General features: G+C 44.7%; 1 protein-coding gene across 9 annotated transcripts in view; it reads left to right on the plus strand.

Annotated features, from left to right (window-relative positions):
- Window positions 1-27342, plus strand: part of GIGYF2 (GRB10 interacting GYF protein 2) — a 132670-nt gene that overhangs the window by 99560 nt on the left and 5768 nt on the right. For all 9 annotated transcript variants that reach the window (XM_021075627.1, XM_021075631.1, XM_021075628.1 and 6 more), the window contains 13 exons: window positions 331-422; window positions 1718-1825; window positions 3412-3512; window positions 6295-6395; window positions 8430-8591; window positions 9789-9947; window positions 11435-11671; window positions 17790-17912; window positions 19815-20021; window positions 20140-20345; window positions 21477-21631; window positions 23272-23459; window positions 25734-25881. In XM_021075627.1, coding sequence (XP_020931286.1) covers window positions 331-422; window positions 1718-1825; window positions 3412-3512; window positions 6295-6395; window positions 8430-8591; window positions 9789-9947; window positions 11435-11671; window positions 17790-17912; window positions 19815-20021; window positions 20140-20345; window positions 21477-21631; window positions 23272-23459; window positions 25734-25881 — 1987 coding nt within the window. The remainder of the gene's footprint in view (window positions 1-330; window positions 423-1717; window positions 1826-3411; window positions 3513-6294; window positions 6396-8429; window positions 8592-9788; window positions 9948-11434; window positions 11672-17789; window positions 17913-19814; window positions 20022-20139; window positions 20346-21476; window positions 21632-23271; window positions 23460-25733; window positions 25882-27342) is intronic.

Raw genomic sequence — 27342 nt, forward strand, 5'->3', positions numbered from 1 at the left:
CATTTTTTTAGTTACAGTAATAACTCTGGAGTACAGTACAACCATCACCTTCAAGGGTAGGAGAAGAGAACAGCAGCTGAACTTAAGAGATTCTTTCCCGCCATAGAAAAGTTCTTATCATGAAGACACTGCCTTCTTCCACTAGATGGCACCATTTAGTTTCTAAAGATAGCTGATTTTTTTTTTCTTTAAATAAGTGTTTTAGGTTTGGGGTCTAAAGGTGGGGTGGGATATGAAGGTCTAACATTCATTTTAAGTACTAAATAAATGGCTTGTAGGCTCTTGCAGTTTATTCAATGGCATTTCTTCCCTCTACCCTTTTACTCCCAGGGAGAGTTGGACCAGGAACGACTGACCAGGCAGCAGGAACTCACAGCCTTATACCAGATGCAGCATCTCCAGTACCAGCAGTTCTTAATACAGTAAGGGCAGAACTGGGCAGGGTACACTGCAGCACAAAAAGGGCCTTTGGATCTAATCTGCTCTCAGGTGTCACCCTTCATAGCAGAAAACTCAAAGTTTGTAGGACACTTCAGTCAGCCAGCTAGTGGCATGTTACTAATACACATTCTTTCTAAGTTTGGTCATACTGTTTCTTAAATACCAGAAGTTTGCAGATGATGACATATAACTGTAATTTTGCAAGATGATCCTAGAGCAAGAATCAACAGCATTTTAAGAACTAGGTGCCTTCTAAATGGCTCACCTTTCTTTTCTTTTCTTTTTTTTTTAGGGCCGTGCCTGCAGCATATGGAGATTCCCAGGCTAGGGGCTATCAGAGCTGTAGCTGCCAGTCTACACCACAGCCACAGCAATGCAGGATCCGAGCCGCGTCTGCAACCTACACAACAGCTCACGGCAATGCTGGATCCTTAACCCACAGAGCAAGGCCAGGGATTGAACCCACAACCTCATGGTTACTACTCAGATTCGTTTCTGCTGTGCCACAACGGGAACTCCCCAAATGGCTCAACTTTGAATGCCAGAGAGAAGAAACAGATGAGAGGGCAGGACAGAAGTAATAGCTTATCCTGTTAGTAGTGCTGTGATGTGAGGGCAGAATCACTTAGGTGGTGGGTCCCTTTCTTAGAAGAGGTAATATTTGCTCTCATCTGTTGGCAAACTGGCTGGCTACCTGTTTTCATAAGGAGAGTTTTATTGGAACAGAGTCATACCCATTTGTTTGTGTATTGTCCAAGCTACTTTTAAAGTACAGTGGTGGAATTGAGTCATTTGCAAATGGCCTGCAAAGCCAAAAATATTTACTGTCTGGCTCTTTACAGAAAAAATTTGTCCACTTCTGATCTAGTGAAAAAAAGTCTTAAAATTTTCCAAGCTGAAACACTTGAGAATTTTTATACAAGTGATTTATTTTTGCAGAGGGTGCTTTATGTGGAAATAGCTGTTAGTTTGAACATTTTATTATTCACTTTTTTCCTGATAAAAGGATATTGTCATGAGATAGTTCCTCAGTTTTTGACATTTTGTTGATTTTTTTTTCCCTGTTCTCATTTAAAAACATGTCACCTGTAAGTTCACTTCTTTCTAGAATGCAGTGTAGAATTGCTTGTGGCTATGACCATGAAGAATTGTAAAACTGTATTTGATAGCTGTTTCTAGTGGATAGTTTTTTTGTTGGGTGGATGGGCCGAACTTTGTCTTTTCCTGACTCAGTAAAGTGAACTAAATGCGGATGTACTTTATTTTCTTTTTGAAGACAACAGTATGCACAGGTTCTGGCTCAACAGCAGAAAGCAGCACTGTCTTCCCAGCAGCAGCAGCAGTTGGCACTTCTTCTCCAGCAGTTCCAGGCACTAAAGATGAGGTTGGTGGTCGTTTCCATGAGGTGTGTGACATTGTGTGTGTATTTTAAAGAGAAGAAAGGAAATTACCCGCACACGACACATAGCTTTGTGTTGTGTGTAAAAATGGAGTGCAGTTTTTAAAAATTAAAGTTCGAGGTAAAGCATTTTTCTGGTCTTTTAACTCAGAGGATAAATTTTGAGTAATAATCAAAGAATAATAAGAGCTCTTGAAAAGTAGGGTAGTCTCATGAAGCCAGCAACAAAATATTATAGTCTAGAAGTTTAATCCCATTTTTACATTTCTCTTTTGAGCCATAACCCCCTCCTGTGAGGTAGGCAGGTTAAGTGTTAAAGTCTCCATTTTATTTATTTATTTTTTAATTTTGCTTTTCAGGGCCTCACCCACAGCATATGGAGATTCCCAGGCTAGGGGTCGAATTGGAGCTGTAGCTGCCTGCCTACACCACAGCCATAGCAACGCAGGATCTGAGCTACATCTGAGACCTACACCACAGCTCACAGCAATGCCAATCCTTAACCCACTAAGCGAGGCCAGGGATCAAACCTGCAACCTCATGGTTCCTAGTCAGATTCGTACCACAACAGGAACTCTTTTTTTTATTTTTTTGTTGTTTTTTCGGGCCACACCTATGGTACATGCAAGTTCCTAGGCTAGGGGTTGAATCAGAGCTGCAGCTGCCAGCCTGCATTAAGCCACAGCAGTACCACATCCGAGCTCTGCCTGTGACCTACACCGCAGCTCACAGCAGTGCCGGATCCTTAACCCACTGAGCAGGGCCAGGGATTGAACCTGCATCCTCATGGATACTAATTGGGGTCGTTGCCACTGAGCCACAACAGGAACTCCAAGGTCTCCATTTTAAAAGACGGGCAAAGTAGAACTCTGAGTGGCTGCATGACTTGGTTGGTGTAATACACAGAAGACTTAAGCGACAGAACTAAAATGCAGACTTTTTGACTTAAGGTCTGTAAGTTTTTTTGTGATAACATGCTGCCTCTGTGACTCTTAACTGAGATATTCTGGATATTTTTCTTGGCTTTTTTTTTTTTTTTTTTTTTTTTTTTTTTTGGTCTTTTCTAGGATTGCACCTGTGGCATATGGAGGTTCCCAGGCTAGGGGTCTAATTGGAGCAGTAGGCGTCGACCTACGCCAGACCCACAGCAGTGTGGGATCCCAGCTATACCACAGCTCACGGCAACACCGGATCGTTAACCCACTGAGCGGGGCCAGGGACCGAACCCACAACCTCATGGTTCCTAGTCGGATTCGTTAACCACTGTGCCACGACGGGAACTCCCCTGGGTTTTTTCTTAAGAGAGTAGGCATATCCATTATTTGGAAATTGCTATGTGCTAATACCTTGAAGGGGTCCATAAGTATGACTATGCTGCCTCTATCTTTATTCCTTTTTCCTTTCCCAAGTGTTTTGATAGTGTTACAGTTCAGTTAGAACAGCAAAGTGTTTTGGCCAAATAACCTCAAAAACCAACAAATAATCTAGAAATTTCTCTTTACCTGCTTTTACAAATTTTAAGAACAAGTTTTTAACAATTTTTAATTCATTTTTAAATTTCCCTTTTGCAGAATATCTGATCAGAACGTCATTCCCTCAGTAACTAGATCTGTGACAGTGCCAGATACTGGTTCTATTTGGGAACTCCAGCCAACAGCCTCACAGCCTACAGGTAAAAACTTAGATTGTTCTTTGGTATAGCTCCAAGGATTTAGACTTTAATAACTTCATAGTTCAATTTTTAAAAAATACATCAGATTTTAGAGCTGTTTTGTGTTGAATATTAACAAAAAAATTGTTTTTTAAAGAGACTCCAGCAGCGGGGGAAGGGGTGGGTTGGGAGTTGAGGACTGGCGTATGCACGCTCTTGGCACGCTCTGGTATATGGGGTGGAGAGTCAGCAGGGACCTGCTGTATAGCACAGGAACTCAGTATTTTGCGATAACCGATTGGGAAAAGAATCTAAAAAAAGAATGGATATGTGTACAACGGAATTGTTTTGCTGTGCAGCAGAAATGAACACATTGTTAAGAACTATATTTGAAACAAAAATTTTTAATGGAAAAAAACTGAAAAAAAAGAGATCTCAGCAAAGGATTGTACGTAGCTTCTAAGGATTTGCTAGAATTTCTTTAGTGGATAGGCTTCTTAAATTTAAGTCAGTCTCTCGTTTTTATGTTCTAACTACTGTAGAAAAATTATTTATTTTTATTTATTATTTTTAGGGCTGCACCTGTGGCATACGCAAGTTCCCAGGCTAGGGGTCCAATCAGTGCATCTGCCAGCCTACACCACAGCCACAGCAATGCAGGATCCAAGCTGTGTCTGCGACCTACACCACAGCTCACGGCAACGCCGGATCCTTAACCCATTGAGCAAGGCCACGGGTGGAACCTGCAACTTCATGGTTCCTAGTCAGATTTGTTTCCGCTGCCCCACAAAGGGAACTCCCTTGAATTGTTTTTAATCTCTTCTGCCAGAGTGAGAAAGAGTATAAATAAAAACATACAAAATGATGATTTATTCTTTTGAGTCAAGGGTTGATACATAGCTTAGCACTGCAAGTAACCCAAATGTTTGGGGAAGAGAAAAGCCTACTCTTACTTCATTTTCTGATCTTTTTGCATCAAATTGGAAAACTTAGGGCTGGGGTTTATTTAGATATCTTGGCATTGGTGTAACACTTCTGTGTCTTAAGATCTGATAGATGCAGAGGTGGTAGTTTGAACCATGAGTAGTCCTTACAAGAGGTTATAGTTGGTGTTAATAATTCTCTGGAACCATGGACAGTGATGGATTTTTCTTAGAGCCATTGAGCCACTCAAGGCATGATTCTCTTGTTAACATTGACCCTGGTGATTATGGCAAGAGAAGGTCTGATTGGCCTCCTCCCTTGGCAACTTCCCATGCTTATTTTGCTTGGTAGTCATTTTTAATTAGGATGTTAAAATAGTCTCCATTTTTAAAAAAACTAGAAGTACCTTATTAAACAATTTCTTTTTTTTTTGTATTTTTTAAATTTCTCTATGAATTTTATTACATTTATAGTTGTACAGTGATCATCACAACCAAATTTTATAACCTCTCCATCCCAAACCCTCAGTGCATCTCCCCACCCCTCAGCCTGTCTCATTTGGAAACCATAAGTTTTTCAATCTCTGTGAGTCAGTCTCTGTTCTACAAATACGTTCATTGTATCCCCCCCCCTTTTTTTTTTTAGATTTCACTTACATGTGGAATCTAAAAAAAGGATACAGAGTTCCCATCATGGCACAGCAGTAGCAATAATCCAGGAGGATGCAGGTTCGATCCCTAGCCTTGTTCACTGCGTTAAGGAGCCGGCATTGCTGTGAGCTGTGGTATAGGTTGCAGATGTGGCTCAGATCCTGCGTGGCTGTGGCTGTGGCTGTGGCATAGGTCGGCAGCTGTAGCTCCAATTCAACCCCTAGCCTGTGAACCTCCATATGCCTCGGATGCAGCCCTTAAAAAAAAAAATATATATATATATATATATATATATATATATAAAATTTTTTAAGGGATACAATGAACTTATTTGCAGAACAGATACTGACTTAAACAATTTCTTAAGTATGATGTAATTGGGTCCTTTACAAGTAGTCCGTTGGTTTTCTGTAGACAATAATTTATAGTCCATCAATAGACCATAATAGGAATGTAGGAAGTAGAGAATGCTGAAAAGTGGTATCAGCAAACTTTGCAGGCAGTGGGAAAACAGACTTAGAAGCCTTTATCTGTTTACTACCATATCAGACCCTGTGCTGCCTTTCAGGTCAGCAGTATCCAGTGTCATTTGTGAGACCTGCCTACCTTTTCCAGAGGGCTCTAAGTTCCAGCTGTACTTCTTTCTCTCCCTCTCTCTCTTTGAAATGAAGTTCATGTAACATAAAATTAACCATTTTAGGATGAACAGCGCAGTGGCATTTAGTACACTCGCGGTACTGCACAACCTCTTAGTTTTCTCTGGTTGTACAATTAACCCTGTCTCAACCTCACTCACCACCTGGTATGCAGCAAGTGGTCGTACAGCTTCTGATAATACTCTTGGCTTTGGGATCTAATACACTGGGATTTCAGTCCTGGCATGGCCACGTGCTTGCCACATGTCCCTGGGAATGTTAAAAAACTTACCTCTGACCCTTATTTGCTTGTTCACCTGTAAAAATTGGGGGTATGAATAGATTATCGTATAGGATGTTTGAGGATGAAATTAGTTCCCAATAAATTCCTGGTACTTTCTTTACTTCTAGATGTGTTGAAGGGTATTGATAAAAACTAGAGCCCACTGGTAGTTGGGTCTCCTTAGAAGCAGAACAAATACATGTGAAGGAGCTCATTCTGGGACACGGAAGCTGCCCTTTTCATTATGCTTCTTGATGTTCAGCCATGTGTGTAAGCTGACACCCCTCACCTTTCCCCCTCATGTCTTACAGTTTGGGAAGGCAGTAGTGTATGGGACCTTCCCCTTGACCCCCCGGCTCCAGGACCTGCTCTGGAACAGCTTCAGCAGATGGAGAAGGCCAAAGCCGCAAAGGTCTGGAATTCCTCCTCCTGTAGCAGTGAATGCTTTTGTTTATTGATGTCTCCATCAACGATACATTTTTCTCGATATAGGCACACTCATGTCCTTTCCTTATTGTGCCTCTTTTTCCTCAAAAAGACCTCACAACAGTTAAAATGAATGCTTTTAAGTCAATTAAAGCTGGTTGGTTGACACATTAATGTCACATGTAAATTTTGCTTGGTGTCGTTCATGGCATAAATGCTTGTTACAAGACCGTACGAAAGTATTGACTGTATTGCTTGTTAGACACTTGGTCTGAGGCTTCAGTTCCCACATTGACTTTTTTTTTGTTTGCTTTTTAGGGCCACACTGAGACACATGGAGGTTCCCAGGCTAGGGGTCTAATCGGAGCTACAGCGGCGGGCCTACATCATAGCAACGCCAGATCTGAGTTGCCTCGGCAACCTACAGCACAGCTTGCGGCAACGCCGGATCCTTAACCCACTGAGCAAGGCCAGGGATTGAATCTGCAACCTCACGGTTCCTAGTCAGATGTGTTTCCGCTGTGCCATGACCAGAACTCCCCCCCCATCGACTCTTGATGGTGGTATTTAGTCACGTTTCCTAGTGTCCCCCACACTCAGCTAAAAAGCTCAGTGTTAGCATGACATTCTCTGTTCCGTGTATGCCTGGCGGAGCTAGGAATCTTCAAGTGTGGTTTTAGTACTTGTCAGAAGAGGTTTTCTGACAACACCTAGCGTCACTGTAACGATTTCTGGGTTCTCGTGCCTCCACGGGAATCTCGTTCCTGTTTTGTATTTAGTGCTCCTCATTTCCTGATGCATCAACAGTATCCGTAGGGTACTCAGAACATGGAAAGAGTTCCTGGTCAGGGTCTGTCTCCACTTGGGTGAGAGATGGGACTTCAAGTAATTCTTGAATTTCTTCTTGTGCCACAGTACTTTGTGCTGGGAACACATCCGTGGTGAACGTTTGCGTTCCTGTCTGTGCGTGTGTGTCTTGGGATTGGGAGGATGACAACAGAGACAAGTCACACAAGAAGGCACATGGGCCAGCCACCTAGCGGGAGGGGTGAGGCGCAGGAATTGGGTGACAATAATACCTGAGCTAATTTCACTCGAAGGGTGGGAAGATTTCGCTCAGTTGAAGGGTTTGGGGTTAACAGTGTGCGGAGGTGGAAACTCAGCTGCCGTTGAAGGAACGAAGGCCTGTAAAGGCTAGAAGTGTATGAGCACCTCCGGGCACCGGAGACAGTTAAATAATTTGGTCTCGCCTGGAGCCATGGTGTGTCTGAGGTATAAATGATGAGAAAGATGAAAGAAGATGAGGTCGGCTGGTCACGAGGATCCTTGTACATGTCACGTTAAAGACGTGGGATGTACTTTCAAAGGGCAGGTGGGTGTTAAATGTTCGCTCGGGAGTGATTTTTCTGGTGGAGGGTAGATGTGGAGCTGGAGACTGGGCAAAACTGGAGGCTGGGAAACCAGCAGAGAGACTCTTAGGAATGAAGGTAGGGGAGTGAAGGCCTGAGTTCTCTGTGCGGCAGTAGGACTGGAGACGAGGTGCTAGATTGGACTAGTATCTGGGAATTAAACACAGCAGAGTGTGTTAAGTGCTTGGCCTTCAGGTCTAAAGTATTCTCTATCTCACACTAGCAGCTTACAATATTTCTGTCGGAAACTTGGGCGTTCAGAAAATCCTTTGTGGGGATGACCCGTGCCACCCCAGGAGAATTCTGATGTTACTCTTATGTTGGCCTCTCTCTCTCCCACATCTAGCAGGTGTGGTGTGGGAGTAGTGTGGGGCGGGGAGGTAGGAAAAAGTCGAGGTGAGCGTATTCGGTTTAGAGGAGCATAGACTTTTCTGACTGCCGACCTAGCAGAGCTTCCTCAAGCCCCTGCAGAGCTGCTTTTATCACCCACTTGCACCGCAAATCTCTGAGCGGTTGGTGGTGTCTGCCCTGACCAGGTCCTGACGGTACTGGTCAGTGATGCTGCGATGTTCCTGTGTTTGGTTCCTAAGAGTGCTCTTGTATCGTCACAGCTAGAGCAGGAGAGAAGAGAGGCAGAGATGAGGGCAAAGCGGGAGGAGGAGGAGCGAAAGAGGCAAGAAGAACTCCGGAGACAACAGGAGGAAATTCTCCGGAGACAGCAGGAGGAAGAAAGGAAAAGGCGGGAAGAAGAAGAGCTTGCCCGAAGGAAGCAGGTATGTCTCTGAGGACGCTGCTCTTAGGCCTGGTGCTGCGGGGGTGCCTTCAGGATACCTGCCCACTCATTTCACACGTCGAAGTTCTCCTGGAGATGGCTCTCCTAAGGCAACAGGGGTGGACAGCAGGGCTGGGATTAGAGTTTTAGGAGACTCACTTCCCTGTAGGAGAAATGTCTGTTACCCACTAACACCCACTGGGGGATTGGTCTTCAGTCCTAGTAGATCACTGGAATTAACTTCTTTTACATATGTCCTAGGGTTTTATAAGTCAGTTAAATTTCAGAAGTAATAAAGTCTGTAAGTATTTATAACCAGTGATACTGAAGTTTATGACACTGAATGTTTTTCATGTTTTGTGGTCATTTGTATTTCCTCTTTGGAAATTCTCTTATTATATGTTTGGACCATTTTTCTGTTAGGATTTTTAAGGATCTCGTTTAAAAGAATCCACGCTCTAACAGCTCCGATGTCCAGCCTTTTACCTCATAGCTCCTTCTTGTTTTTTGCCCTGAGACATAACTCTGAAAAATAAAAGGGGTTCATGCTGAGATTAGATTAGAACTACTAGTATTTCTTAGAGTCGCACTCTACATCAGCACGTAAGGACTCTTGAGAAGTATGACAGTAAAGAAATCTGAGTCTTTGTTGCTCAGTATTTCTCCCTAAGTCGTCGTGACGGTGGGGCCTTTTCTGTAAACTTCATGTCGGCGGGACCCTAGTTCTTGAGGATGTGTTCTGGGACACGTGGCTTTACTCGGTACTTCTGAAGGGAGGACTTAGCTCTACCTCACTTCAGTTTTTGGTGGTTGTGTTGATTTGACTTCTCTATGCCTTAGGGTCTAAGTTGATGAAAAAAAATAGGATCTAATAGGAGCAACAGAGAACCCAAAGCCTGGGTCCTTTATACCATTTATCAGGAAATGGTGTGGCTGTAGCGTAGGAACCAGGATAGGCTGCACAGAGTAGTGCTCTTTAACCACTCAGAGTTTAAATACAGATTATTTTAACACTTGACATGCCTTCTCCCCAGCTCACATATATGCTCTTTTCCCTGGATTCTGATGATATGCTTTTTATATTTTCTGGTAGTAGAAACTTAGCAGCACGTAGGCTCTTTCTTTCAAATGATGATGTACTGTGTTAATGGAGATGCACACACGTGCCCGACACACACACCCTTTATTTTTAATTTAGGAAGAGGCTCTGCGACGCCAGAGGGAGCAGGAAATTGCATTAAGACGACAGAGAGAAGAGGAAGAAAGACAGCAGCAAGAAGAAGCTCTCAGAAGACTGGAGGAGAGGAGAAGAGAAGAGGAAGAAAGGCGGAAGCAGGAAGAATTACTACGCAAGCAGGTAGTCGGATGGTTTGCTCGTACTGCTTCTTCAGTGCTGGGAATTAGTGATTAAGAAAGTATTAGGGGGAGTTCCTGTTGTGGTGTGGTGGAAACAAATCAGACTAGTATCCATGGGCATGCAGGTTCGATCTCTGGCCTTGCTCAGTAGGATAAGGACCTGGCATTGCCCCAGGCTGCAGTGTAGGTCACAGACGCGGCTTGGATTTGGTGTTGCCAAGGCTGTGGTGCAGGCTGGTGGCTGTAGTGCCAGTTTGACCCCTAGCCGGGGAAATTCCATATACTGCAGGTGCGGCCTAAAAAGCCAAAAAAAAAGCATTAGGATATTAGGAGATCCTATCTAAAACTTTTTCAGGTTGCTGAAAATTACCAGAAGAGATCTAACTGGCTCTTACTACATATGTAATAACCACTCCACATGTAATTATAAAAGCAGAACAAAAAATATCAAGGAATTGGAGTTCCTGTGTTGGTTCAGCGGAAATGAATCTGACTAGTATCCATGAGGATGCAGGGTCAATCCCTGGCTTTGATCAGTGGGTTAAGGATCCAGCATTGCCATGAATTGTGGTGTAGGTTGCGGATGTGGCTCGGATCTGCCGTGGCTGTGACATAGGCCAGTGGCTACGGCTCCGATTAGATCCCTAGCCTGGGCACCTCCATATGCTGCTGGTGCAGCCCTAAAAAGACAAAAACATCAAGGAATCAAACCAGACAATCAAATCAGAGAAGGCCCACTTTTAAAAAACCAACATGAGATCTTCAGGGTGATAACTTTCTGCCTTGGGGTGCTCCGCAGCTCACTCAGAGGGTGCACAGTCCGTTGCTGCCACGTGTTGATGACCATTGTCTAGCTCTGATTCATGCCAGTCTGCTGTTACAGGCGGCCAGAATCCCCAAAGCATTTCACCGTAATGTTTTAAGAACAGAGATAGAGGCTTTTATTTTTAGAGCGGTTTTAGATGATCAGAATAACTAGACCACAGTATGGTTTCCACTATTGTTATTTTACATTAGTGTTGAACGTTTGTTATAGTAAACCAGTAATGACACATTAAACCAATATCGACCTTCCACGGGGCCTGTGGGCCACAAGGGGTGAGAACCAGGATGGAATTAAGTGGTCTTTGGTTCCGGAACAGGCTGAGGCTTTCCTGGTAATCGGTCTCCCTGCAGGTTCTGGCAGCTCTTTGCACTCAGCACCCTGAAAAGCTACCTCTGCCTCAGTGTTGGAACAGTTTCCAAGAGAGTTGCCTGTAGTTTGTGGTGATCTCTTAGAGATCAGTACTAACCACACATGTTCAGAGTGACATTCCTTTTGTGTAGATAGTAGCAAAATAAACACTTACCCTATAAGCATGCCAGCCCTTTCTGGCTTTCTGCCACCCCGTCACTTCTATAGCCTTTGACAGAAGCCTTCAAAAGTAATTCAGATTTTCTTTTTAAACACAGTTAATTTTATTCTCATTTGCTTTTCCTTCTGGGAAGGAAGAGGAGGCTGCGAAATGGGCCCGGGAAGAAGAAGAAGCCCAGCGTCGATTAGAGGAGAACCGACTGCGAATGGAAGAGGAGGCAGCCAGACTCCGGCACGAGGAGGAGGAACGGAAGAGGAAAGAGCTAGAGCTCCAGCGGCAGAAGGAGTTAATGCGCCAGAGGCAGCAGCAGCAGGAGGCTCTCCGGAGGTTGCAGCAGCAGCAGCAGCAGCAGCAGCTGGCTCAGATGAAGGTAAAGCTCTGGACACCGACCTGACGAGACCATCAGCTGTAGGGGCTCCTTGCTAACATTTGTTAGTTAGGTAGATGCTGGCAGTGCAGTAGCAGTGAAACCGTGAACTTCATGTTCACTATTGCTACTTTGGGTTTTTTGATCAACGAAACATAATGTAATGCCTGTGCTTTGTGTTAGACATTTATTTATTTATTTATTTATTTTTTTGTCTTTTTGCTATTTCTTGGGCCGCTCCCGCGGCATATGGAGATTCCCAGGCTAGGGGTCCAATCGGAGCTGTAGCCATCGGCCTACACCAGAGCCACAGCAACGCGGGATCCGAGCCGCGTCTGCAATCTACACCACAGCTCATGGCAACGCCGGATCGTTAACCCACTGAGCAAGGGCAGGGATCGAACCCGCAACCTCATGGTTCCTAGTCGGATTCGTTAACCACTGCGCCACGACGGGAACTCCTGTGTTAGACATTTAAATAGGGATGAAAAAATAAAAGAGGCCAGGACACGAGCAGCAGTAGAGGCAAAACCAGGTAAATCTGTATGGTTCATAAATTTAAACGTCGGGAACCTGTTCCATATCAGTTTAGCATTGCCGAAACAAGGGTAGGTGGGAGCAGCTGCCCTCAGAGAGCGCCTAGACTTAGGAGGGCAAGAGACTGACACATTTGGATGTGGAGACAGGACCCAGCACACGGGGCTTGAAGCATAGCTGACTGGGGGTTCACTGGAAGTTGGACGGAGGCGATGTGTGTGAAGTGTTGTTTTGGGAGGATTCCGAGTGTTATTTAAACAAGTAGAAAGTGAGACTGGGAGGCCAGTAGAGAGAGTACGGGGGGAGTGAACGAGTACGATGGTGGTGGTGAGAATGGATAGGAAGGGCCAGAGGGTAACAGTTGGCCTAACAGCGGTCAGTAAGACTCCGTGATTTGCTGGGTCTGAGGGACAGAGGCAAAAGTTAGGATGGCTCCTCGATAACCTTCAGTGACTGGGAGAGCAGTGGAACCCTTGCTGAAATCTGAGTAATGGGATAACGAGGGGCAGATTTATGGTAGAGTCTGCATAACCTCACATGGCTGTCCGGCGCGCTGGAAGGCTTTGTGTTCCCGGTCTTCAGCGAGTCGTGGGGTAGAGACACACAAGTAGAAAGTTAGAATACAGTGGGGTGCGTGCAGGAAGAGAGGGGACATGACACAGTAGTTCTTAAGGTGTGATCATCTGGGAATTTCTTAGGAATGCACATTCGTGGGTCCTGCCCCAGAATTACTAAATCAGAACCTTTTGGGCGTGTGACCCAGCATCCTGTGTTTGAATAAGCCCCTGGGGACTCGGATGCTCACTGCAACTTGAGAATCACTGTCCAACCCAAGAAGTTTGGAAAGGCTTTCCTTGAAAACAAAACAAAACCTTCCAAATTGAGTCATTAGGGAGGGGGAAATTAAATTAAAAAAAAAAAGTTGAAGAGCTGTTTGGAGAATGGATGGGTTTGTGAGGGAGGAATGAAGTTGCTGGCGAGTGAGGTGTGAGGTAAGTGTGGGCAGGGTCCATATCACCATGGGCTGTTTTTACTCTAGTCAAGGAATTAGGACCCAGAGTGGCAAAGAGCGTGGAGCACTGCAATATTTCCAGCTGGGAAAGACATTGCCAGGTTTGTAGGAGCAAAGCAGTCACTTCCTCACTTAGTAGAAGGGCTGAGTAAAAGATGGACTTGAAAGGAACAAAACCGGAGGTGAGTGGACCAGTTTGAGAGGGGGCTGATGCCCTGGTCCAGGCAAGGAGAGGTTTGATACAGGCCTGTAGCGGTGGCAGGATTGGGAAGGAGGAATTGGAGAAGCTTAACTGGGAGCGTGCTTTGTGTCGGGCACATACCGACAGTATTCCATTTCTTTTTCATAATTGCCCTGCAAAGCTTAGGTATTGAGACCTGGGTTTTACCAAAGAGGAGAAACATTAAGAAGGGCACTAAGTCACTTCCTCGGGCCCAGCTGAGAGTGACAGCATAGGCCTGTGTTAGAGCCCGAGTGTCTGTGGCTCCGGGCCCTGAAGGGGCTGTCAGGAGACTCTCTTAAGAGGCCGCACATCATGGGATGTGGTGACTGATCAGGATATCGGCACAGAGAGAAGACAGAGGCCTAGCTTTTCTGGTCTTTTGCGTATCTCGTTTTGCCCATCTATCCTCCAGTAAAGACTGTAGAGATACTTTATGGATAAGCATTCTGAAGATAAACAATTGGAGATGGTCATGAAGAATTGCTGAAGGCTTTCATGAGAAAAAACAAGGTTTTTAAGACAGCTTTATTGAGGTAAAATCCACACCACACATAGTCCATCAGTTACAGTCTACAATTCAGTGGTGTTTAGTGTATTTGTAGGTAGGTGCAACTCTCAGCACAGTAGATTTTAGAACGTTTTCATTACGTACCCCCCCGCAAAAAAAACCCTCTGCTGTCACAGCGCAGCCCCTGTTTTGCCCAGCCCTAAGTAACTCCTCATCGACTCCTGTGGCTGGTAGATTTGCCTATCCAATATGACGTAGAAACGATACTCTCTTAATAACTATTCCTTTGTCTCCCTTTGTAGTATTTTTGTTATATCATATCTATAAATGTTCCAGATGCAGGCGTTCCCGGTGTGTCACAGTGGATTAAGAATCCCAACTGCAGTGACTCAGGTTGATGCAGAGGCATGGTTTCAATCCCTGGCCTGGCGCAGTGCGTTAAGGATCCTGTGTTGCTGCAGCTGCTGCAGCTGCTGCAGCTGTGCCATAGTTCGCAGCTGTGGCTTGGATTTAGTCCCTGGTCCAGGAACTTCATATGCCCCATGTGAAAAGAAAAAAATGACACATGCAAATTTTACAAATGCAATGGTACCATGTTATATTTATTACTTATATTATCTGGAGAACAAGTAGCAAGTACGTGTGTATAGCTTTTGTCATATAACCTCACTTATCATTTTTGCTTCTCTTAATTTGTACCTGTGGATTCAAGTTACCATATGGAGTCATTAGCCTGATACAGCTTTGTTTCACTCTCCTCCTTGGTGCTGGTTTCGGCAAACATTTCTATATGTTACAGGTCCAACAGCACACACACGCACACGTGCACACACACACAGTGTTTCACGTAGTTGCCTCTTAAATCAGTTAAGAAATATACATGTGTTACTGTATTTTATAATGAAAGAGTGACTTTTGTTGGTGCTCTTAGCTTTCTCATGTGAATTCAGATTATTTTCTAGGGTCACTTGCTTTTAGCCTGAAGAACTTCCTTAAATATTTCTTGTAAGGTAGGTTTGCTGGTATCAAATTTTCTGAATTTATCTGGGAATGTCTTTATTTCACCTTCATTTTTGAAAAGTAGCTTTACTGAATATAGACTTCTCAGTTGACAGTTTTTCTTCTTTGGGGACTTTGGATGTCTTACTCCACTGCCTTCTGGCCTTCATTGTTTCTGATAAGAAGTCAGAGGTTGATTTTATTGGGATTCCCTAGTAAGCGACAGTTTGTTTTTCCTCTGGGTAGACAATTTTTATTCTTTGAGGACTTTGAATGTATTGCAGTAATTCTGGGTACTGGTCCTTCCCCCGCCCCCACTCGTTATTTGTTTTGAAACTAGCTAGATTAATTTAGTGGAGTACACTTCCCTCGACTCGCCCTGATGAAGAAGTGCAAAGCCGCTGCTGCAGCTTCTCTGAGGACACAGCATGGGGTCTGCCCACCGTCACTCTGGGATAACAGTGGTTTTGGCTGGCCTCTCTTTGACTAGATTTTCTTAAATGTTATCACAAATAGTGTTGAAAAGGAAAGGTAGCAGTGTCAGGGCTGGGAGGGAGAAAAGTAAAGTTTTTAAGATCAAGAAAGGATATTAGGCATTCAAGGGTCGGAAAATACCCAAAGTTCCCTTACTATTCGCTTCTGACTTGGGAGAGTTTTGATCTGACTTTTGATCTGAAAAGCATGATTGACAAACTTCAGTTCTCTAAGTGGGCAGGACAGGATGTTAGTTGGACTGGAAAATGCCCTGAGGCAGTGTTGATAGAATGATGGGGTATTATTTCTTGTGTACAAATAAGACAGGGAAAACGATAGCTATCTACAGACATTTGCCTGTCATGTGAAGAAGACTCATGAATCATGAGCAAAAAAGTACAGTGACGTATGTTTTGGCACAAAATATAGAAGGTTTACAGAGGTACCTGAAAGGGGAATAGGCCATTCATTTCAGGAGGCAGTGAATCTGTTCTTGGTGCTGGTCAAAGTTCTGCTGAGGAGGACTGGGGATTGGTTCCTGGGTACAGTGGGGGTGATACAGCCCCTGGGATTTTAGACAACATCAGCGGATACCGGCTGATTGCATCAGAATTACAAAAATATGCAAATTCTCTGGCTTTACCTTTGGTTCTTCTGATTCATCAAGTGTGAGGCCAGGGCATCTCCATTTTTATAGGTCCTCCCTGTGATGCTGGCAGGTTTGAGATCTGCTGCCTGATTTGATTTTTTTTTTTTTTTTTTTTTTTTTTTTTTTTTTTTTTTTTTTGTCTTTTTGCCATTTCTTGGGCCGCTCCCGCGGCATATGGAGGTTCCCAGGCTAGGGATCCAATTGGAGCTGCAGCCACCGGCCTACGCCAGAGCCACAGCAACGCGGGATCCAAACTGCGTCTGCAACCTACACCACAGCTCACAGCAACGCCGGATCGTTAACCCACTGACAAGACCAGGGATCGAACCCACAACCTCATGGTTCCTAGTCGGATTCGTTAACTACCGAACCACGACGGGAACTCCCTGATTTGATCTTGACAGTACCTTCCAAACGTGTCATTTCCTATGGAGAAGAAGAGTTCACTTGTGCCCAGCTTTGCCTGCTTAGTCCCCCGTCTTTCTTTCTTAGCTTCCCTGCGCACCCCTCTCCTACCCTGGTGCAGATGCCTCCCGCGCTACCCGTCATGTTGGGCCGAGAATGTCAAGGATCGATTCTGTTCAGCAGTGTTGAGGGTGCTCATTTGAAGAGCTGTCTGCTAATGTCAGTGACAATTCTGTTTTCACTCTCACCCATTAGTTCCAGTTTAGAGATTCCTGCTCTAGCGCCGTTCCTTTTGGGGACTGTTTGGCATTTTGTTTTGACTGTGCTCATGTATTATTTTTACTAAACATATTTTAAGCCTGGTTAGATTTGTTTCTTGTGGTTTTTGTTTTTAATAGCTATAAGATGTCTCAAAATGAGAGTGTGTCTTTTTCTGACCTGGAAAGACCAAGGGATTCCCTTAGAAATACTCAAGCTTTTGAGAACACTAAAGTGTTCAGAACTGAGGTATTTATACTCTATATTAGTCAATAATTTTAAGGGATAGGAAAAATAGAATTATTGATTAAAACCAGCTAGTGCTCATGTCTAGAAGCCACAGCCAGGTTTCATCCCTTTCATGAACGATTATTAATGGCATCTTTCCTTAGCTACTGGCCTCAGCTCTCCCTTCAGAAATCTTGCCCCTAATGCTCTTCCTGGAGGAGTTCCCATTGTGGCTCAGCAGTAAGGAACCTGACTGGTATCCATGAGGACGTGGGTTCGATCCCTGGCTCTGTCATTGTCTGTGTAGGTTACAGATGCAGCTTGGATCCTGTGTTACTGTGGCTGTGGTGGAGGCCTACAGCCGCAGCTCCAATTTGTGCCCTCTCCTGGGAACTTCCATATGCTGCACGTGTGGCCCTAAAAAGACCAAAAAACAAAAACAAAACCCTGCTTTTACTGGGAAGTAGTCCACTGTGTGCTTTATTATCTCCTTGGATTAAACATGCACTGGTTCCCTTGTTTAGTCCAGTCCCTTGTGGCTTTGTCCATCGCTGTGTACATCAGTGCCTGATGTAACAAATTTTGGTAGATCAAGTAAAAGTGTAGTGTATGTATTTTAAGTTTTAAAATAATTGTGTGACTGAAAAACTAAGTAGAAGAAGCTAACAGGGAGAAGAGCATGTGGAGGGACCGACAAAGGAAAGTCGAATTGAAGGTTAGGAATGGCGTCGAAGGCAGCGTGAACGCTCTGGCCGTCCACGATGCATCGGGGTCCCTTGTTTCCGTGCATGTCTCCTCATGAACTCTTTCACCTTGCTGTTTTCTCAGCTTCCCTCCTCTTCAACGTGGGGCCAGCAATCCAATACGACAGCCTGTCCGTCCCAGGCGACGCTGTCGTTGGCTGAAATCCAAAAACTAGAAGAGGAACGAGAACGACAACTTCGAGAGGAGGTAAAAAAAAAAAAATTTTTTTTTTTGGCTGTGCCTGCGGCAAGTGCCGGTTCCCGGGCCAGGGATCCACTGCAGTGACAGTGCGGATCATTGACCCACTGAGCTACCAAGGCACTCCGAGAGGAGGCGAATTTTAAAAGTCGGGTTAACAGCTGGACACAGCAGAATATATCCTCCCCCTTCAAGGCTGGAAATGGTCTCCATTGAATGAAAAAATAATAGTGGTCATCAGAGTTGGCATCACAGGTCTTTGCCTGTTCGGTTTTGGTCCGTCAAGTTAATTACCTCCTTTGTGTTTGGATTTGATTAATTTTCTTTGAACGCTTAAGTCTTCCTACACTCTTCAAAGGTGTAAAACAGGAAAACCTCACCCTTTCCCTGGAGGTTTCCCTTCGAGGGTCTGTGAGCTCCTCGGGACTGAGCGTGCTCGGCCTGCTGCACACCGCTCTGTCATCCTCGCTTGTCCGTCATTGCGGGTTGCCCTCCTGGACTGATTGGTGGATTCCCCCAGATTTCACTCCTCTTTTCCATCTCTTCCTTTTTATCTTTTCTGTTGGGGTATTTCCCCAATCTTATCTTTCAGTCCTTCTGTTTAACTTTTTCTTTCCTTTTTCTTTTTACAGCCGCACCTGCAGCATATGGAGGTTCCTGGGCTGTGGGTCGAATCGGAGCAGCAGCTGCTGGCCTGTACCACAGCCACAGCAATGCTGGATCCCAGCTGCATTTGCAGCCTGCACTGCAGCTTGCGGCAATGCCAGGTCCTTAATCCACCGAGTGAGGCCAGGGATTGATCGAGCCTGCATCTTCACTGACACTATGTTGGGTTCTTAACGCACCAAGCCGTGACGGGAACTTCTTGTTTTTAATGTATGTGCTCTTATTTTAAACTTCTAAACCCTTAGGTTGTTCCTTTAAGTGTTTCTTTTTATAGCCTCTTATTCTTACTTCACTGAATACGCTATGTTCTCTCCTTAAGCATGTATTACTTACTGATAACTTTTTAAAAAACTGGCTTTTTTCCCTTGTCTTGTTTGTGTTTCCACAGAATTTTGTTTGCTTGATTTGGTCTTTGGTTTTCGTCTTAGAAGCTAAGTCAGTGTTTGTCGACCCTGGGCTGTTTTTTGATCCTGAAAAGCGGTTTGGGGGTTCTGGGGTGTGCAGCACCAGGATGGGCTCTGTCGTGACGATGTCTGTGTGGGCTCTGCTGTTTCTTGGGGTCGGTAGACGTAAGCTCTTGTGCTGAGTCAGCTTTCCCATGGAATGATCCACCCATCTGGTTCAGCCTCTTTAAAAAGGAAGGTTTTAGTTTTCTGCTGGGGGGAAGGAGGGTTAGCTTCCAGCTACATTGGGTAAGAAAGGCAGTTGGGGTCTTACTGCTGCATTTCACACCATTTCAACCTGTCTCTCTCTGTTTGAGATACTCACACTTTTAATTCCTGAGCTTTCTGTATGAATTGGCGTGTTTCTTAGCTTCCTTTACTTAGGTGTCAGCCTAAGATCTGGCGTGGCTGTGGCCGTGGTGTATGTAGGCCAGCAGCTGTTCTTCTGATTCAACCCCTAGCCTAGAAACTTCCAAATGCCGCATGTATGGCCTTAAAAGAAAAAGAAAAAAGAATTTTTTTTCCTGTCAGTTTATTCAGACTTTAGAAGTAAACATATGTTTTGTTTTAATTCTTAACCAAAATCCCTGCTTAATTCTTTGAAAATAATTCTTAATTCCTTTTTATTCTCCTCTTAGTATGGTCTACATTTTTATTTGCAGCAGAGGAGTTAACCCCGTCATGTGGTTAATTTTATGTAGCTGCTGTATATTTGCATTCCATTTAGTATTCTGGACATTTGTAACTATTATTTTAAAAATGGGAATCCTGAAGTAGCTTCTGTTTGTGTGTCTGTATGCAGCAAAGGCGCCAGCAGAGGGAACTGATGAAAGCTCTCCAGCAGCAGCAGCAGCAGCAGCAGCAGAAACTCTCAGGTTGGGGGAATGTCAGCAAACCCGCAGGTACTGCAAAGTCTCTCCTGGAGATACAGCAGGAAGAAGCCAGGCAGATGCAGAAGCAGCAGCAGCAGCAGCAGCAGCAGCAACCAAACAGAGCCCGGAATAACACGGTGGGTTTATTTTCCTAAGCAGTCATTGTACGGCCCGAAAGTTACCTTTTCTGACTTTTATGGACTCTCTTTTTATCTTTTCAATATTGTTAACTAATTATTTGTCTGTTTTTAACAGCATTCCAACCTGCACACCAGCATTGGGAACTCTGTTTGGGGCTCTATAAATACTGGTCCCCCTAACCAGTGGGCATCGGATCTAGTCAGTAGTATCTGGAGTAATGCTGATACTAAGAACTCTAACATGGGATTTTGGGATGATGCAGTGAAAGAAGTGGGACCTAGGAATTCAACAAATAAGAATAAAAACAACGCCAGTCTCAGGTAGGACTCAAACTGATCAAACCTGTGCTTCTCCGTGGGTTGGTGGAAGGGGCGTGTGGGGAGTAGGATGGAGAGTGACCAGAGAAGGGTAGTGGTTTAGGTTTTACTTTTTTCATCTGCAAAAACAAGCACATGAAGGTCAAAGCTTGGTGATTGTTTTCTTCCCCGTGGAAACACACCTGAATTATCACTAGAGGTTCCTTAGGTTGCTGGGCACTTGGTCCATTGCCTGTCACATGATACCTACTTAAATATCAGGGTTGGTATATTTGTGTTATTGCTGTTGAATATTTCTCCATTTTAACATTTTTCTCTCAATGTATGTGTATTATAAACACCTAAACCTTTTTATTTTTAGGATAAATTAATGACATTTCACCTTCATTTTTCTTTCCTCAGTGTACGGATTTGCTGAACGAACATGGGTTTTAGTGTTAAATACCCAAATTCAGATCCCAGCACTACCACTTATTAGCTGTGTGACCTTGGGCAAGAGGGAACCTCTTTGAGCCTCAGTTCCCTCATCTGTAAATGAGGATGATGATAATTTCATGGATGTGGTTGTAAATGTATCCATGTGAAGTAGTTGGTGAAGTGCCTGGCACATAGTAACTGCTAAATAAATGGTAGTGTTGTCAGAATGTTTCGTCTTGATTGAGAGCCTAATGTGTTATGAATAGGACACTGAATAACTGTCAGTTTCTTGAGCGTCTTTGCCAGGTAGTGTGTTCTAGGACTCGACTTTGCATATGGTAACTTTATTCTTTATGATAACACAAAGGAGTATCAGCACCATTTTGCAGATGAGGAAACTGAGGCTTAGCAAAATTTAAAATCTTCCTGAAGGATATATAGGAAGACTTTTAACCATTTCTCTGAAAAGAAGCTCTGTATTCACAACATATTAACTGGGGCTAGATTTTAAGGGATATTGACTATCCCCCCCCTTCCAGGTATTTGAATTTGGGGGGGTTGTTTGGTTTGGTTTGTTTTTCTCATTTTTGGAGCCAAGCATTGGATTGCTGGACAGCCATCCAGTGTTGCCAAGACCTTGTCCGTTTGTGCGGTTAGAGTATACCCATACAGGAAACGTTTCTGGGGCTCTAATACCACCCTGTTGTTTTGCTTTAGTAAATCTGTAGGTGTGTCTAACCGGCAGAATAAGAAAGTAGAAGAAGAGGAAAAGTTGCTGAAGCTCTTTCAGGGAGTAAATAAAGCCCAGGATGGATTTACCCAATGGTGTGAACAGATGCTTCATGCCCTTAATACGGCAAATAACTTGGATGGTAAGAACTGGGGAGGGAAACCCCTTGTGTGGAATGGCAGAGCAGGAGCCGCCAAGAGTTGGCAGATTGGAATGACGGGCTGGCACTCGGGAGGTGAAATCTGATGGAGGTCAAGTAAGAACTTGACTCTAACAGTATTGTAGTATTCTTGTGAGAGAAGTTCTGTAGTGCTGTGCTGAGATAGATGACCAGTGGTTACGGAAAAGTGAGTGCCCTCTCAGGCTGTCCCGTGATGTACGGGCAGAGAGGTCACCGGTCCATACTCCTCATTTGGGGGAGGGGGGCGCTGCCAGATGGACAAGGAAGGTCCCTGATAGGGTGGGGATAAAGGTCCGCCTGGGCAAGAGGAGGCCGAGGTGACGTGAGATTTTTCCTTCCTGCCTTTGGGGGCAGGGGTGGGAATCACGTGACAGAGCAAGTAGACTGACTTTGTGTAGGAGGAAGCCGAGGCCCATGGTGTATGCAAGTGAAAAGGTGACAGCACAGTTTGAAGAAAAACTTGCTAAGAGAATCACCTGCCTTAGATGGAAGTGAGTCCCTTTCCTTCCCCCAAATGTTTGAACGAGAGACAGTCAGCTTGGCGTAGGAGGGGTTCCCGTAACTCATGAGCTGTGTTGAACTCGTCTACATCTCATGTCTTTCCCTTCTTTCTTTCTTTTTTTCTGGCTGTGCCTGCAGCGGGCAGAAGTTCCCAGGCCAGGGATCAAACCCGTGCTCCGCAGACCCAAGCCACAGCAGGGAACTTCCTGATGTCTTTTCAAACCAATATTTTTTTTTTTTTTTTTTTTTTTTTTGCTTTTTAGGGTATCAGTCAGGTTTGTTTCCTCTGAGCCACAGTGGGAACTCCCCACCCCTTTTCTTTTTTTAAACCAAAAATCTTTTAAAAGCAGAGCAGTAAAGGACTTGAAGGGTTCCTTTGCAGCATTGTAGTAATATCTAATGGCCTGAAAGAGCCAGAAAAAAGCAATAGTAAAAAAGAGAGTAATGGCTACCATCCATGAAGCACCTACCATGTACTAGGCACTTTGTAGGGTTCACATGTGTTATTTTAATCATCTGATTTTTTGCAGTAATTTATGTATACCTTTACAATGTAGGTGATGTTATCCCCGTTTTATAAATTAGGAAACAGAGGCTCATAATGGTTAAGTCAGTCATCAAGGTCACACTGCCAGCAAATTTCAGAGTCATATTTTAAACCCATGTCTGTCTAACGCTGATTCCTGAGTTACACCTTCAGTATCTGTCGAGGTGCCTGGTACACGTTATGGCACCTAGTCCTGGTTGAATTTAAGGAAAAAGAAATGAATCCCCAAATAACTCTAGTCTTAGACAAGCAGTTTCAGTCAGCATTACTTTTAGTTTCTTCCAGCATATCATTTAGTGAAACTAAATATGTGTGATATGTTTTTGTTTGCTTCTGCGCTATTTCAGAAAATCGGGGGCATTACAGTCATAAGGAGTTCCCCCTCCCCCACTACTACAAAGTAGGGTAAAGAACATTTAACGTGATAGCTGCATACCTTTCGAGTTTCCGTAATTAATGTCTGTATTAGGTGTTAAAATATAGTAAAAACTGAAGCTGATCTGAGTGATATTTCATTGCTACTCTTTATGTCTTCTCCCCTCTCATGTTTCAGTTCCCACGTTTGTTTCTTTCTTGAAAGAAGTAGAATCTCCTTATGAGGTCCATGATTATATTAGGGCCTATTTAGGGGACACCTCGGAAGCTAAGGAGTTTGCCAAGCAGTTCCTTGAGCGCCGTGCCAAACAGAAAGCCAACCAGCGGCAGCAGCAGCAGCAGCAGCAGCAGCAGCAGCAGCAGCAGGTATGAGGCGGCACAGCAAGTGCAGTACCCTTCTGTGTGTTAATATCTTGAAGTGCGGAGCAGCCAGAGAAAGGAAAACGAAAACCTTCTGTCATTTTTGTACATCACATGACTGGAACTTTTTAAAACATGGTAGACTTGATAGTTTTAAATTGCATGTTCAGAGGCCTTTCTAAATTTTCCAAATAGCAAACATAACCATTCATTCTCTGCTAGGCATAGTAGCCCCATTTTTCTTGGTTCATATATGTGCCTTTGTCAGATTGCAGAGTCCAGCCTCTCATAGACCCATAAATTTGGCTTTAAATAGTCAAAGCCTACAGATGTTAAATCCCTGGTGCTCAGGATGCACCGTGTCCAGTGCCGACGGGACTGTAACCTGCCAGGCATTTCATCCGTTGCTGGCGCGAACGTAAAAGATGTAACCAGTTCTTGTTGGCCGCAGCGGTTTTGTTCTCTGAAGTTGCCGCCACCTGAGTTAGCAAATTCCGGACCTTTGCTCCCAGGGCAGACAGAGTTGGGTTTCTGCGAACCTGTTGTTACAGCAGTTCTGTCAGTGATGAGCATGTCGCCTTGTTCTGTGTGTGCTTCTGTCTAGAGATGCCTCTTCAGTATATTATTGATGCCTTAACACTGAACTCAGAGCCAGCAGCCCTGTGACTCATGGCTGGATAAAGCTTACCTAAAACACACCTTTTCTCCACAAGGCACATGACAGCCTTCGTGCCCTGAGGAACACTAGACGGAACTTGACCCTTGGGGGCCATTTTTTAAACTGTGAAATTACCAACATAAAGCACAGAGATATGAAAAACTTCACACTAAATAGACTGAGGAAGATGCTTGTGTACTTTGAGAGCTGAGACAAGGAGGCAGAGAGTACTGCCCTGTTCTGCCACAGTTGGGATCATGTGTCTTGGTTGGGCAACTTAGTTTTTCACCACTGTGTATCTGCACGTGTCCAGAATGACCACAGCAATGCTGCAGGTACTGATCTGGGGTTACAGATAATTGATAGCAAGGAAGCACATTCACAGATGTGTAATCTGTGAATAATGAGGATTGGCTGTACACATTTTCTGAAAGACACGCTGGCGAGGCTCATGAAGGGGCTTGAGAATATTTATATCCTTTAATCCCATAGTCCGTCGATTGGAGACAGTGTTTATCACAGGGCGCTTCTAGGAATCTGTAAGATACGGTAAAGTACAGGGCATTTAAAATCCATTTGGGGGAGTTGCCATCATGGTGCAGCGGAAACAAATCTGACTAGGAACCGTGAGGTTGAGGGTTCAATCCCTTGCCTTGCTCAGTGGGTTAAGGACCTGGCGTGGCCGTGAGCTGTGGTGTAGGTCACAGACATGGCTCGGATCTGACGTTGCTGTGGCTCTGGCATCAGCCAGCAGCTAGAGCTCTGATTAGACCCCTACCCTGGGAACCTCCATGTGCTGCAGCTGCAGCCCTAAAAAGGACAAAAGACCGAAAAAATACATATATATATCCATTTGGGTAGATGGGGCTAACAGGGGTCAACGGAAGGAACGTGAAAGACATAAACGCAAACAGCACCAGGACAAACATCTGAAGGAATCGAAGGCAAAGAGAGCGTCTCCCGGTACAGAAGAAGTCGCCTTGCATTTGTGCAGTGGCCGCCTCTGTGCTGGAGTGGGAAGGGTGCGCACAGCGGGCCTCCTCCAAGTGCTCTCTGCACTCCTCCTCTCCCGACCCCTGCCGGCACCTTCTCCTCACTCTCAAACCTGACCCCAGTTTAAAATGAACTGCTCTAAGAAGAGCAATGGCTGGTAGATCACCTCCTAGTTTAACCCGTTGGTAGAGAGTATAGGAATTAATATTTGGGGAACCAGTCCCTTCTGGGATTGCTGATGGGAATGAAGTACATGAATCAGCTGCCAGTGTATAGGCTCTCCTCTCTGTCCTGGGGGCCTAAGATGCCAGAGGGCACATTCCCAGTAGGTGGTACAGTCCATGTACATCTGGAGAGGTTTGGATAGTGTGCTGTCCCAGCGCGGTGGACACGTGTGGTTTCCAGGATGGCCCCCTGGAGACAAGGAGCTAAAGTGGGATGTCGGTGTCTAGGTGACAAGAAAGGGTGGCCCAGAGGACAGCTCTTGATTTCATTGTGAACAGTATCCATGGCAGGCTTTCTGTTCTTAAACTCATCCTTGGTCAAGGGAGGGCAAATGAACCATTTCCCTGGTGTGGGCCAAGCTTGCATCCACTGTGTGACCTCAGTTGTGCCGTCTCGTTTCACAGGACTCTGTGTGGGGAATGAACCACAGTGCACTCCATTCAGTATTTCAGACCAATCAAAGCAACAACCAACAATCCAATTTTGAAGCTGTACAAAGTGGCAAGAAAAAGAAAAAGCAGAAGATGGTCCGAGCAGATCCTAGTTTATTAGGTGAGCACAGGCCTGAAGTCTCAGCTGGGTGTTGGGGGAGGTTATATAGCGGGTTATTGTGGTTTTATGAGTCTTTTGGTGGGATGTTCTTTAATGAAGGGAAGTTTTTCTTTTTTTTCCTTTTTTGTCTGTCTTTTTAGGGCTGCACCCAAAGGATATGGAGCTTCCCAGGCTAGGGGTCTAATCAGAGCTATAGCCACTGGCCTGTACCACAGCCACAGCAACGCCAGATCCGAGCTGCGTCTGCAACCTACACCACAGCTCATGACAATGCCGGATCCTTAACCCACTGAGCGAGGCCAGGGATTGAACCTGCAACCTCATGGGTACTAGTCGGATTCGTTAACCACTGAGCCACGACAGGAACTCCGGGAAACGTTTCTTATAAAAAATTGGGGGAGGGGGAGTTCTCTTGTGGTGCAGTAGGTTAAGGGTCTGGCACTGTGACTGCAGTGGCTTGGGTCTCTGCTTGCTGTGGTGAGGGTTGCAAGAGTGGTGTGGGTTTGATCCCTAGCCTGGGGAACTTCCTCGTGCTGTGGGTGTGGCAAAAAAAATTTTTTTTTTGACTAGTTTGAGATAAATAGTCACTATTTACTGGGTACGTCGGTGCCAGAGCTATACCGCATGTGCTGTAAGAAAAGTAATAACCTGTTCATATTAAGAATTTTCCTTAAACGTTTTCTATATAATTGGAAAATAATGCTAATTGGAACAGTAAAATTTGTTTAAAATTTTAAACGCTGATTGTGTAGAAGCAGACCATAAACCCAATCACTTGTTCAAAGAAAAGAACCATTATTGGTGACACTCCCTGTATATATAATGTGATTCTCAGAATTACTTTGTATTATGAGGCAATGTCTCAGCTTTACCATTGAGTAAACTGAAGCCAAGAAGATTTAAAACAGTTCTCAAAGTCACACAGCATTCAGTATGTGGCTGGGATTCCAGAGCAGGCCTGTTTTCTCTTTACTCTCCTCTGTTACGGCTGTTCTCATCTCTTGAGGACCAGTGTCTTCATACAGGCAGCTTTGTGGAAAAAGTGACACCTGAATTGGGGCTTTGAAAGACAGGAAGGATAGGGAATGGTGTCTGTGGAATAATAAACAGCTGATGGGTTGCCTGTGTTTTTGTTTTGTTTTGTTTTGTTTTGTTTTGTTGGTCTATTTCTAGGGCCGCACCTGCAGCATATGGAGGTTCCCAGGCTAGGGGTCGAATTGGAGCTGTAGCCGCTGGCCTTCACCAGAGCCACAGCAACTCAGGACTGCGACCCACGCCACAGCGCACAGCTCACAGCAACGCCGGATCCCCAACCCACCGAGCGAGGCCAGGGATCGGACCCGAAACCTCCCGGTTCCTAGTCGGATTCGTTAACCACTGAGCCATGACGGGAACCCCCTTGCCTGTGTTTCTTAAATTGGCCCGACAACCTCACACACTGTGATGAAATTAAAATTATTC

The sequence above is a fragment of the Sus scrofa genome, chromosome 15 (genome assembly GCF_000003025.6).
Source record: "Sus scrofa isolate TJ Tabasco breed Duroc chromosome 15, Sscrofa11.1, whole genome shotgun sequence".
Taxonomy (NCBI): domain Eukaryota; kingdom Metazoa; phylum Chordata; class Mammalia; order Artiodactyla; family Suidae; genus Sus; species Sus scrofa.